Genomic DNA, 13,409 nt, shown 5'->3' on the forward strand with positions numbered 1-13,409 from the left:
CTAAGAACATAGCGGACACGGATGAGAAGTGTCAAATAACGCATCCGTTTTATTTGTACATCAGCGTAGATGAAGCTACTTTTTGGTATGGTTCTTTAAACATCGCCCCCTTTGCCCCAGGCGTGGAAATGACAGCTGCGGCGCTGGCTTTCTTAAATTTCTTCATAAAAATTGTCATCGAAATCACAAAAATGAAGATATTCTTTTATATATATGTTTTCATATTTTTGTAGAACACGAAAATCATTGACGGGATTGAGAAAAATTTATCATTATCATGTGTCTTTGTGTTGTCATGTTATTTCGTATTTTTTACTCCAAGATGGCGCCGCGAGAGCGGCTCCCTTTCCAGCAGCACCTGTATTTTGGTTTTCTATTTCTTTCTTTCCTTTCCTCTTCCTTTCATAACTTTGCTGCTGTGAAATGTAAATGTCTCCACAGCGAGACGAATAAAGGTACATCCAATCCAACCCATTTTATCATCATATCTTATTCTTAGTCTTTTTTCACATTACGTGTTTATTTTTTTTTTTTTAACTTCAAGATGGCGCCACGTGAATGGCTGCCTTTGCAGCAGGTCATGTATTTCGTTTTTCTTCTTCTTCCTTTCCCTTCTTCTTACTTTCATCAAATTGCTGGTGTGGAATGTAAATTTCTCCACTGCGAGACTAATAAAGGCTAATCCAATTGAATCTAATCAAACATGAAAAATTAATGCATTTATCCTACACTGCAAATGAAATGAGTGATTGATCATCCTTTAAAATAACATTCTGTGACTTGAACCCCGCCCCCTCTAAGGACGTTTATTTATTCTATCATAACATAAAAACATGAAAAAAAGGACAAAATCTACAATGAACAACTGAGTTTCCATCCATTTATTGACTTTCAAACTTGTACAAATCCCAAACCCGGGTTAACACTTCATTCATTTCATGTGTCGTCATCGTCATTCGGAAATAAATTAAAATGTCAAGTGCGCGAATAGAGGAAAACAAAAACAACCACAGAGAGAAGAATACCCCAAAGAGCCGGAGAGATACACTGTAGTACACGCATCTAAACACCAGGTGGCGTCACGATCACAATAGCAATGCCAGGTCAGGTGCCAGCCAATGCCCACCCCCACTTTGCCAGTCAATGGTGGGAAGAGGAGAAGCGGTACGGATGGACAATTCTTGGCTTCGAAGCTTCCAATCATCACACACACACGACTCATTTGACTATTAAGTATTCTTTTGAAACACCAACAGGAAATCCGCAAGCTGGTTTTAAGCACTTATAGAAAAAGCATGGACATGCCAGCCACACAACACACACATTTCTATTGAAAATAATCAAGTAAAAATACTGACCATCGGTGAAAAATGTAATGATTTTGTTGTCATGTTAAAATATATAGAAAAAAAAAAGAAGTTGCGTGGATCTGATATGACAAACAAAAATACATTCAGTGGAACCGCCAAAGTTCAACGGCGGTATTGAGCAATTTTGTGAACTATTAACTTTTATTTGGATCTCTTGTGACCGACTACAAAATTGTTCATGGTACAGATAATGTGTACTTTAAGCGGTTGGTGTCAAGTCACTTCTGCGTTGGAGGTTCCACTGTGTATGTGGAACTTTCAAAAACGGAGGCACAGTGGAATGTATGTCTAGAGGGCGAAAAGTTAAAGCTTTCATAAATTCCCATGTCTACACATTTCTTTCCAACTCAGTGCAAATAGATGTACTGATATGCACGCTTATACGCTTAAACTCGAGAATAAAACTCGGCAAAATGACACGAATTTGAATTTTTTTTTGTCTGTCAAGGAAAATAAAAAAACTAAGCATTTTTTTTCTTTCACCATCCCTCCTTCAAGAACAACAAATTATTGACAAACGGGTAAAATAAAAATGTAAATAAACAGATTGCTCACAGCTAATTTGGGTATGTGTGCATGTTAAGGAAAAAGCTGTCAATGGATGAAGGAGAGGGGCAGACGAAATGGGTAAGAGGACAGTATATATACACACACACACACATATATATATAGATATATATATATATATACATATACATATATATATGCATATGCATATACTTAAAAAAACAATAATATATATATATATATATATATATATATATATATGTGTGTATGTATGTATATATATATACGCACACATATACATACATACATACACACACATATATATATATATATATATATATACACACACACACACATATATATATATACACAGTAAAGTCTCGTTATATCGATATCGGATATATCGATAGTCCCGGTTATATCGATACTATTACTATGCACGCACGGAGAAAATTACATGCTAACCGGGTCGGATATATCGATAGTCCCGGTTATATCGATATTTTTTCGGACTCCCTTGAATATCGATATAACGAGACTTATATTATAACGTATGTATATATATATATATATATACTGTATAGAGAGAGAAAGACAGAGAGAGGGCGAGAGGGCGAGAGAGCGAGAAATGAAACAAAAAAAAATTAAACTCAATCTCACTGTCACACAGGCCGTCTGCTATAGGCACAAAATGAGCGCCAAGTGCACACATATAATTTCCATGACACAGCATTAAAAATGTAACCAGGCTAACAGAAATACACTTCACAGCACTTCGGCAATATCGTCGGAGTTGGATTTATGAAGATATTTTATAGGATATAATGTATTATTAAAGGCTTTCTTATTCTTAGACAACGGAAACAACGGCTGGGAATTTTTTTTTTACCACAACTTTGGAGGTTCCACTGTATCTGTTTTGACGCGGGAGAAGGAGAAGCTATGGATTGTTTGATGTGTGTGTAGGGAGTTTGGGGTGTGGTGGGTGGGGGGGGGGCTCTGTTGCATGTTCACCTCTTCTTGGGGGCCTGAGTGGTGCGGGAAGGTGTGACAGGCCGACCGGAATTGACTCCCCCATACTGATATTTGGCCTTCTTCTCTGAGGGCTTTAAAATCTTCAAACAAGAAAAACGAACATACAATTGACTAAGTGTGTGTTTGTGAGTGTGTGTGTGTGTGTTCGTGTGTGTGTGTGTGTGTGTGTGTGTGCGTACCTGGAAGGAGCACATGAGCGATTCGTCCACGCTCATCATGCCGCCGGCGTTGTCGAACTCCCCGCAGTAGTTGGGCGCCGAAAAGAGCGTGACCAATTGGCGTTTTGCAAAGAACTCGTACCCGTCCTCCACAACCTGTCGGAGGAGACGCGCATGAATAATAATTATGATAACACATTTCATTTATAAGCGCCTTTCAAAACTCTCACGGTCACATTACAGTCACACGATACGTTTTTTTTGTGGGTGAGCAGCGGCAGCCACACGCGCTAGCGTTCACTCAACCTGGAAACACTCAAAAACATAGAAAGCTAGCTAGCTAACTAATAGATAGCAAGACAGCTAACAGATACCTAGCTAGCTAGATAGCTAATATGTTTCCTGACTCAAATTGCTAGGTAGCAAACTAAAAGCTAATAGATAGCAAGCTAGCTAGATAGGTAATATGAAATAGAAATATTATATGTTTCCTCACTCAAATTGCTAGGTAGCTAGCTATATAGCTAATAAATAGCAAGTTAGCTAGATAGCTAATATGAAATAGAAAAATAATAATAATAATATATTTCACATATAAGTGCCCCTCATAACTCCCAAGGTTACCCCACAGTCACAGGATAAGTTTTTCTGTGGGTGAGCAGCGGCAGCCACAGGCGCCAGCGTTAACTCAACCCGGAATAACTCAAAAAGATAGCTAGCTAGCTAGCTAGCTAATCGATAACTAGACAGCTAATAGATAGCTATACAGCTAATAGCTAGCTAGCTAGATAGCTAATATGTTTCCTGACTCAAACAGCTAGGTAGCTATCTATATAGCTAATACACAGAAAAACTTTGCAAAGTGACCCCGAGAGCGCCGAAAGGTACCTAAAAATGAAATGTATTATTATTATTATTATTATTATTATTATTATTATTATTATTATTATTATTATTATTATATAGCAAGCTAGCTAGATCGCTAATATGAAATATAAATATAAATTGTCAACTATTTTTTTTGTCATTCTCAACGCCTGCGACGGTGAATCCATATCGAGGCGACTCCACGCCGCTCACCTGGTGAGCCCTGCAAATGAGATCTAAGTCGTGGCGGTTGAGGAACTTGCTGACGACGTCGGCGCCGAAGGTGAAGGAGACGCCGCGGTCGTTTTCGCCCCAACCTTGAACGTCCTTGTCCGGGTCGGACCAAAGCAGGTCGCAGAGGAGGCCTGGAGATCAGGAAAAAGACAGAAACGTGGAGTTGTTTTCCGCTGAATTCTGTTGATTGAGGGGGACACATTCCGAATTTGACCATACGGTGATACCTCGGTTTACGAACCCCTTGGCTTACGAACTTTTTGGTACACCAACGTTACATTTATGAAAATTTTACCTTGGCATACAAACTATTTTTTGGGATACACACGGAGCGTCACAATGAGTGATGTGTCGTTGGCGAATGAGCCCGTTCTCCTAACAATAAAATGGCAGCCGGCTTGTTTTCGTCCTCTATTCCCCGCCCCCAGTCTTCGGTTAAAGCCACGTGATTGGTCAAGAACGCAGCAGTGAGGGGAGGTGGTTTAAACACTAAAGAGACAGGCAGACGACAGAGAGAGAGTGATAAAATGGATAGGAAACAGTGAAATTTGGACTGGTTTCAACTTTGATAGTTCAAAAGCAGAGTGTAGACTACAAGGTTAAAATATCCCATCAATCAGGCTCCACAAACAACCCGCACAAGCCATCTGTACACTTGATGCAAAAAGCTATCAACCCAACTAAAGAGAACACAATTGATGAGGAACAAGCTAAAATTATCGCAGAGAAAGCACCTACAAGGGATCATTCCTCAAGATGGTGAAAGAAGAAGGCGACGTTCCTGATCAAGTGTTTAATGCTGATGAAACCGGCCACTGTATTCCATCAAGCCATCAACAACCATCACAAAGGTAAATAAAATGACTTTATTATTATACGGTACAGTTTATTTCTTTAATTATAATACCATAGCACATTTATTATACATAAAATAAGGTATATTTTGTGTGGTTTTAAGGCTTAGAAAATTGGAAAGTAGAAAATTATGTTTTATGGGGACCTGGGAACGGATTATTCTCATTTTAATGGTTTCCTATGGGAAAGTAATTATTGGGATACTCACTTTTCACCTTACGGACTTTGTCTGGGAACCAATTAAGTTCGTAAGCCAAGTTATCACTGTATAAATATTTTTTCAATGTTATCCGTTTTTAAATTTTTGTTAGCAGATTTTTTTCATTTATTTTTTCAACTTTTATTATGATTTGTTTGTTTATTATGATACATTTTCATGGAAAATGTATATTGGAGGTCTATTAGCATTTTTTGTATAGTTAGGGTTTCCCCCTCAAAAAAAAAAATCAGTGCATGCTTTAAACTTTTAAAGCCAGTTTTTGGTGTTTGTTTTAGTTGCAATATAATTATCCACCACCAGGGGGCTTTATTGAACTGGCACCAAAGTCTGTAGGCCTCATATGAAGGAGGGACAAACAAATACAGTAAAGTCTCGTTATATCGATATCGGATATATCGATAGTCCCGGTTTTATCGATACTATTTCTATGCACGCACGGAGAAAATTACATGCAAACAGGATCGGATATATCGATAGTCCAGGTTATATCGATATTTTTTCGGACTCCCTTGAATATCGATATAACGAGACTTTACTGTATATGACCTGTATCGGGCACATCCGTTGGCCTCATGATCCTTCGGATCTGCTCCATTGACTGCAAATCTGGTGAAAGTCCTAGAAAAAAAAAAAATAAACAAAATTACTTTGTTGATATTAAAATTAACTCGTTCACTGTCATTCCTGAATTTATTCGGGAATTGAAAAGCATGACGTGGAGCGTCATTCCCGAATTGGTTCGTTTTTATTTCTTGCGGGGGTGCCGATAAAGCGCTGGTCAGACCTCTGGCAATGTTTTTCCCTTACCCACGAGGGGGCAGCATTTGCCTTTTGTCCATGTTAGCGCTTTGTTACAGCTTCAGCTATTCTTAAAGCACTAAATAAATCAATATGTATTGTATTTTGTACAGCCACCCCAATTTCAAGCTCAGATAACTGCAGACCCATATAACTTAGGAATTAACTCTTTTTTTCTGATGAAAGAAGAGAGTCTAAGGTTTCTTACGCTGAGTTACAGTCTTACACATCATCTGGCAGTGAATGAGTTTAAAAACAAATTTGTTTGCTACCATGGGCCCCTTTTTGGATTGTTGCCATGCGTGTGAAAAAGGTCAGAAATCACCGGAGAAAAGGCAGAAGATGAATCAAGAACCCAGAATGATAAATTGCAATCGGATAACACGATAAATTGTTACGTTAAAAATAATACTAATAGCAATAAAAAGTTGAGCGATTTTTCCCCCTTAACTCATTCACTGCCAGATGATGTGCAAAAATGTCTCCACTCCAGTGCCAGGGTTTTTGTCATTTTCACTCAAATTCCAGGACCCACGGGAATATTGGGTTTTAGGACTACATAAACATTAAACAAAACAAAACAACAAAACAAAACGTTACACACTTTTCTTTCATCATAAAAAAACAGTTAATTCCTGGTTATATGGGTCTGGAGTTATCTGAGCTTGAAATGGGGGCGGCTGTCCAAAATGCAATGCATTACATGCATATTGGTTCATGTAGCGCTTTAACAAGAGCTGAAGGTGTTACAAAGCGCTACTATGGACAAAATGGAAATGCTGCCACCTTGTGGAAGGGAAAAACATTGTCAGAGGTCTGGCCAGCGCTTTATCTGCGCCCCCCGCATGAAAAACTATCACCCGAATGGCGCTCCACGTCATGCTTTTCGATTCCCGAATAAAGTGGGGAATGTCAGTGAATGATGTATTTTTTTTGGTTGTACCGTTTTATCGGTACATTTGTACGACAGCGAACTGACCTCCGTGGCAGCAGAAGATCTTCTCATCGATGATGGCGGCAATGGGAAGGCAGTTGAAGCAATCGGTGAAAGTCTTCCACAGCTTGATGTTAAACCTACGCTTACCTGAAGGAAGCGCAGACGCAAAGTTTATTTACAGCGCGTAATGACAACCGGAAGTGTAATTTTCCTTTGTACGCACACTCGTCGTAGAAGCCGTAAATGCGGTTGATGGAGGCGCATTCGTGGTTGCCCCTGAGTAGGAAGAAGTTCTCCGGGTATTTGATTTTGTAGGCCAACAACAGGCAGATGGTCTCCAGCGATTGCTTGCCACGGTCCACGTAGTCGCCGAGGAATAGGTAGTTAGCCTCCGGCGGAAAACCGCCGTACTCGAAAAGACGGAGGAGATCCGTGTACTGCCCGTGGATGTCACCTGATGATAACATACGACAGGTGTAAACAGGCACATTTGATTTTCTTTGCGTACATTTTGCCACAAAAAGACGTTCTGGCTCCCATTTTGTACGACAATCGTGTACTGTCACGGGATTTTTTTTGGTATTCATTTTCCCTTCGTTTTGGGTGAAAAACTGGCGGCAAGCTAGCTATCTATGTATTAGCTATAAAGCTAGCTAGCTGTCTATCTATTAGTTACCTATTGGCTATCTATTAACTAGGTAGCAAAAATTCCACAACACAACCTGAGGTGTTCTTCTTTTATTCAACACGAAATAAAAATATAACTATATTATAAAAATGCTATCTAGCTAGCTATCTAGTTTGCTATCGAGCTAGCTACCTGGCTATCTATTTGCTATCTATTAGCTCTCTGGCTGGCTAGCGAGCTAGCTAGCTGGCTATCTATTAGCTGTATAGCTAGCTAGCTGTCTATCTATTAGCTATCTGGCTGGCTAGCTATCAATCTAGCTGGCTATCTATAAGCTATATAGCTAACTAGTTAGCTGTCTATCTAGCTATCTATTAGGTATCTGGCTGTTAACTATCAATCTATCTGGCTATCTATTAGCTATAACGCTAGCTAGCTATCTAGCTGGCTATCTATTTGCTATATAGCTAGCTAGTTAGCTGTCTCGCTGGCTATTAGCTCTCTGGTTAGTTATCTATCTAGCTGGCGATCTATTAGCTATATAGCTAGGTAGCTAGCTATCTATTAGCTCATCAGTAAGAGCAGTTCTAATTTGGACTCAGTGTCTAATTTGGACTCAGTGTCAGTGTTGGACTGGGGTGTTTGTGCTTTTTTTGCGCCTGTAATAGGCAGCTTTTTCACAGCCCCCCTTTGTTCAGCGGAAAGGTCGGTGCTGTTGGAAAGTCGCGGCTTGGAATTGAAGCGGATTTACGTAGGACAGGAGTTGTGTGACAATCTATTTCATCAATGGATGCTACAGATTTGTGTTTGCTTTCAACATTGAGCAAGTAGCAGACGTGCACATTTTACGATGACTTCCCTGATACACTGGTGAAAAGGAGGCTTTGATTTTTCTACTCTTTCATCTAGAACTACAACAAAGAGGGCGCAGAAAGTGCTCTTTGTGTTGTGATATTATTTTGTTCTTTTGTTTTTGTATCTAGTGTGGCTGCCTTTCCAGCAGCTCCGTTATCTTGTTTTTCTACTTCTTCCTTTCCTTTCCTCTTCCTTCCATCACTTTGCTGTTGTGAAATGTACATTTCTCCACTGTGAGACTAATAAAGGCTAATCCAATCCAAGTGAATGATTGAAGAAGTGATAAAGAACGATTTGGCATTTCGCTGCCTACATCGGCCCCCCAAAAAACAAAATGGAGGTCTTGTGGCTACCCGGCAACCGATAAGTCATCCACCAAAAAATATGGACGAAAAATCAAGAGATGTGTGGAACGCACAAATGCACCCGAGTGCCTTCGTTTAGTGTAAGAGCCATGAGAAGATATTCTAAGTAAGAGAGCCACTCAAGGTGGGCGTTCTGTGATGCGGTCTGGTTACATAAGACAACTCAGAGCTGCAGCACAAGAAATAGTTTGTGTGTGTGTGTGTGTGTGTGTGTGTGTGTGTGCGTGCGTGGGTGTGTCGGTGAACATAAGAGTGGGAGTTCCCCAGTGGAGCAGCCCACAATACTCACAACGCTTCTTTCTGCATGAACAGCACGCTAACCTTGACTGTAAATCAAATTCTCATCCCTCGCAATTTTTCCTGAGATATACACAAAGCTCGCCCTTAAAGGACAACCGACACCAGTTTTTTTTCCCTAACGACATCAGAAAAACGTTTTATAGCATCTAAAATACCCAAAACAAGCAGGCTGATTATTTTTAGTTAAATGCAAAAAAACAATAAAAATGACTTAAACTGTCCGAAAACTGCCACAAAATGAGCTTGGAACTGGGGATTTTCAGAAAGTCCCGCCCCCTTGTTCAGGACGTCACTATTGGTCACACACTGCCTTGCTCCAGAATCAAAACAATGGCTTCAGAGAGTTTAGATTCGGAGAAGATGCTTTCTTGTTACTCATCCAGTTATGAATAGGATTCAAATAGTTCTGAAGAGGAAAGCATACATGTTTGCAATCGATTAAAGAAGTCCTTCTGTATCCTGGACTCCAATGTAGCGCCAAGAAAATGCACAAGATGGCACACAAGCGCCGTTGGAAATGGGCTGATTTGTCCGCTGGGAATTTGTGTCAATTTACACCTTCTTTATGCGTGCTACCGCAATTGGCTGCGACACACAACGATTCACCATCGTGTTATTTATGTAGTTTTTCTTCTAATTTCACAATCAACAGGGTGTTTTCAGATGAAAAAAAGTACCCAAAATGTACTGTGTGTCGCTTTCTCATACACACTTTCAAATACAGTAAAGTCTCGTTATATCGATATTCTCGGGGGTCCGAAAAAATATCGATATAACCAGGACTATCGATATATCCGACCCTGTTTGCATGTAATTTTCTCCTTGCGTGCATAGAAATAGTATCGTAATAAGCGGTACTATCGATATAACCGATATCCATATAACGAGATTTTACTGTACATGTCAAACGAACGGCAGACGATGTTTTATGCATTCGATTCGTCCATGACGTGAGGTAAAATGCGGTTTATACTTTGTCTCTTGTATGAGCAGGTAAACTCTGTACAGACAAAAACGTTTGAGGGAACATGTGAAAACACACGTTAACCCGGGTGTCGGGAGCGTATGGCTAATTAGCCTAATGAAATAAACAAGGCAACCTGGGAGGATTTTTCTTTTGCTAACAGCCTTCTTGGAAGGTTACAGGCACACAAACAAAATGAAATAAGTGAGAGTCAAGGGGGAGTAAACTGACCACATATCTTGAGAGGAGCTTCGAGCTCCAGCAGGATGGGCTGACTGAGGAAGATCTCGCGGGATTTGATGCACAAGCCCCGTACCTCCGCCTCGGTCATCTGGACGATCTTACCCGGGCGGCATCCCCTCACTAGAGTACACAGAGAGTTATTTCAACGTAATTGTTTCAAGATAACATTCATCAGCAAAACGTTAATGCCATTTTTAATTCAAGTGTGTTAATTCAATGGGGCGGGGAGGGTTTATCGACTAGAACGTGCTTTCGACACAACCAAGAAAACACTTAAAGGACAACCGACACCATTTTTTGTTTCGTAACTGACATCAGAAAAACGTTTTATAGCATCTAAAATACCCAAAACACGCAGGCTGATATTTTTAGTCAAATGCAAAACACCAATAAAAATGAGTTAAAGTGTCCCAAAAGTGCCACAAAATGAGCTCAGAACTGGGGATTCAGAAAGTCCCGCCCCCTTGTTCGTGATGTCACACCCGGATACTCCTTCACAAACTGCCTTGCTCCAGAATCAAAACAATGGCTTCAGAGAGATCAGATACGGAGAAGATACTTTCTTTTTACTAATCCAGCTGTGAATATGATTCAAATAGTTCTGAAGAGGAAAGCACAAATGTTTGCAATCGATTAAAGAAGTCATTCCGTATCAATTCGAGCTGGCTGGACTCCAATGTAGCGCCCAGAAAATGCACAAAATGGCGCACAAGCTCTGTTGGAAATGGGCTGATTTGTCAACTGGGAATTTGTGTAAACTTATACCTTTATGCGTGTTACCGCAATTGACTGCGACACAAGAGTTCATCATCTCGTCATCAACTCGAAAACAAGACTGCATGAATATTGAATATGAATGAATATAATTGAGTCTGAAAACGTAAAATATAGCTATATGCGGTGGAATCTTTGTAAAATGCGCTCAGTAGAAGAAGTGATTTTACAAATTACAGACGCAACTTGTCCGAAGATGTCGGCTGTCTTTTAAGGGGTATAAAAAATGGAGTGTTTTTGTCCTCGGTGTTCATTCATCACGGCGGTGACACATGAGAAATAAATCGCACGAAAGTGCGCCAAGGACATTTTAAACGATGCCAAAGCAAAAAAAAAAAAAAAAAAAGGCACCCTTGGGAACAGCAAGGCTCTTCATTAACAACATGAATACTGATCATATTGCATTTTTCACCACCCCCACTTTCTTTGCAATCTGGTCCTCCCACCATAAAAATGTAAATTAGTGAGGTAGCAATTAGCCCAAACGTCCTCTTATTCATCAACCACAACCCACATAATTAAATGAAAAATATGAAAATAAAGTAAACTGGGAACGCCTGTATTCATTTATATACTCTCACTTGTCAATCGTCAAAGTGGGGAACTCTTAGCTAGTCATGAATTTGCTATTTTATCATAATTAGGGTTAGTTGGCCATGACGCGGTTATTTTAGCGCAATTATTAGGCTCCTGGATAATGTCTACTTTCGACGTTAGTCATATATAGTGTGTGGTTTCTGTCTCACTCCACCCCAAATTTTAAATTTGCTGTGTCATTGAAAATAGGAGGCTATCTATCAATCTGACTGGCGTAAACCTCCGCATAACCGTCAGAGCAGAAATATTAATGACATTCAAACGTCTCTATGTCTACTCTGGTTTTGCTTTTTGCGGCAGAAGGACACTCCATCACAGCATCATTAACAGGCCAATGTGTCACAGATTACCGATATTGCTCGATAAATTCTTGATGATTTATGACCGAATAATAATACTCAATGGTGAGATCTGGGGTGGCCAAAATATTACATCATTTGTGACACTTGCCAACACTGTCTTGTGTACATAGATGAAATTCCCGCTTGCGAGGCAAAATAATAAATAGTTGTGCAACACACACAGTGACCTTTAAAATTTCGTCTCTTACCGAGGTAAATAAACGTAGTTTCTGATGAACACTTGGGCCTACTACACTACTCGCCAGCTAGCTCTATCTCGTTTCTATTTATAATTGTAATTTATTTATTGTATTATATTTAGAATTGTATTTTATTTATTATTGTATCTATGCTTGTCTGTGCAGTGTCACAAGTGACTGTAGTGTGATTGAGAGCTTTGAAAGGCGCTTGAAATAAAATGTATTATTATTATTATTGCATTTTTATGTTAGCCGTGACGCTGGTATTTGGAGAGTTATGTTTTAATTGTTTTTTTAAGTAACGCTTACGTAGTAACGAGTTTAAAAGTTTGCGAAAGACATGTTGATGAAGCTTTGGGTGTTCGTATTAAAACAACGAGTCGTTTCCAGATATTTAATGAAGACAAGCTAAATTCGAGAGTTTGGGGACATTTCCACATACATAAAGCTGCCACTCCTATTCGACACAACGTAATATTCAACCTTCGTCATTTTTGAGTATTATTAATAACGCAACAGATAATCAAGAACGTGGGTTTGAATGTCGTAAACTAGTATACGACGAAGCTCAGCGTTCCCGAAACGTAGGCGTTCACCCCTGGACTGTTTATAAACACTGAGGGGCTTGAGATAGCGCGAGGCTAACGAGCTAGCCTGTTAGCACCGCCGCTATTTTGGCGACGTAAAATCGAGGCGGCTAGTAAGGTGGATTGGGGAACAAACCCGCGGCAGGAAATGATCCAAACCGGGTGTAGGAAATCGCGATTGCTCGGTGGGTGTTTCTACTCACCTTCGAGGAGGCGAGAGATTAGGCTGTCCACGTTTAATTCACCCTCCGCCATCTTCACGCTCTGTTGGGAGTCGGACCGGACTTGACAGTAAAAAGCAGTGCGTTAGGCGTCCACTCGGGGGCGCTGTTGTCACCATGTGAGAGAGTTAACCAAACAATCGCAGTGACAGTGTTTTACTTTGCTTTAGAAAAATGTCATTCACTTTGTCCGATGCGATACATTCAAAAAATAAGAGTGTCACCCGGCAGTGTCCTTTACTTAAAGGACAACCGACACCATTTTTTGTTTCCTAACTGGTATCAGAAAAACTTTTATAGCATCTAAAATACCCAAAACACGCAGGCTGAGATTTCAAAATGACCTACAAAAG

General features: G+C 40.0%; 1 protein-coding gene across 1 annotated transcript; it reads right to left on the reverse strand.

Moving 5' to 3' along the window:
* Positions 1–2,438: 2,438 nt before the first annotated feature.
* On the reverse strand, positions 2,439–13,195 carry LOC148893400 (serine/threonine-protein phosphatase PP1-beta catalytic subunit-like). The gene is made up of 8 exons (XM_089003829.1): positions 13,039–13,195; positions 10,325–10,456; positions 7,205–7,435; positions 7,024–7,128; positions 5,793–5,864; positions 4,151–4,302; positions 3,092–3,226; positions 2,439–2,992 (listed from the first exon to the last, which is right to left on the reverse strand). The coding sequence occupies exons 1-8, from the start codon at positions 13,088–13,090 to the stop codon at positions 2,888–2,890; spliced, it is 984 nt and encodes a 327-aa protein (XP_088859955.1). The 5' UTR covers positions 13,091–13,195; the 3' UTR covers positions 2,439–2,887.
* Between the last annotated feature and the right edge of the window lie 214 nt (positions 13,196–13,409).

This window comes from Hippocampus bargibanti, linkage group LG09 (assembly GCF_051943395.1).
Source record: "Hippocampus bargibanti isolate YZ-2025 linkage group LG09, ASM5194339v1, whole genome shotgun sequence".
In the NCBI taxonomy this organism is placed as follows: domain Eukaryota; kingdom Metazoa; phylum Chordata; class Actinopteri; order Syngnathiformes; family Syngnathidae; genus Hippocampus; species Hippocampus bargibanti.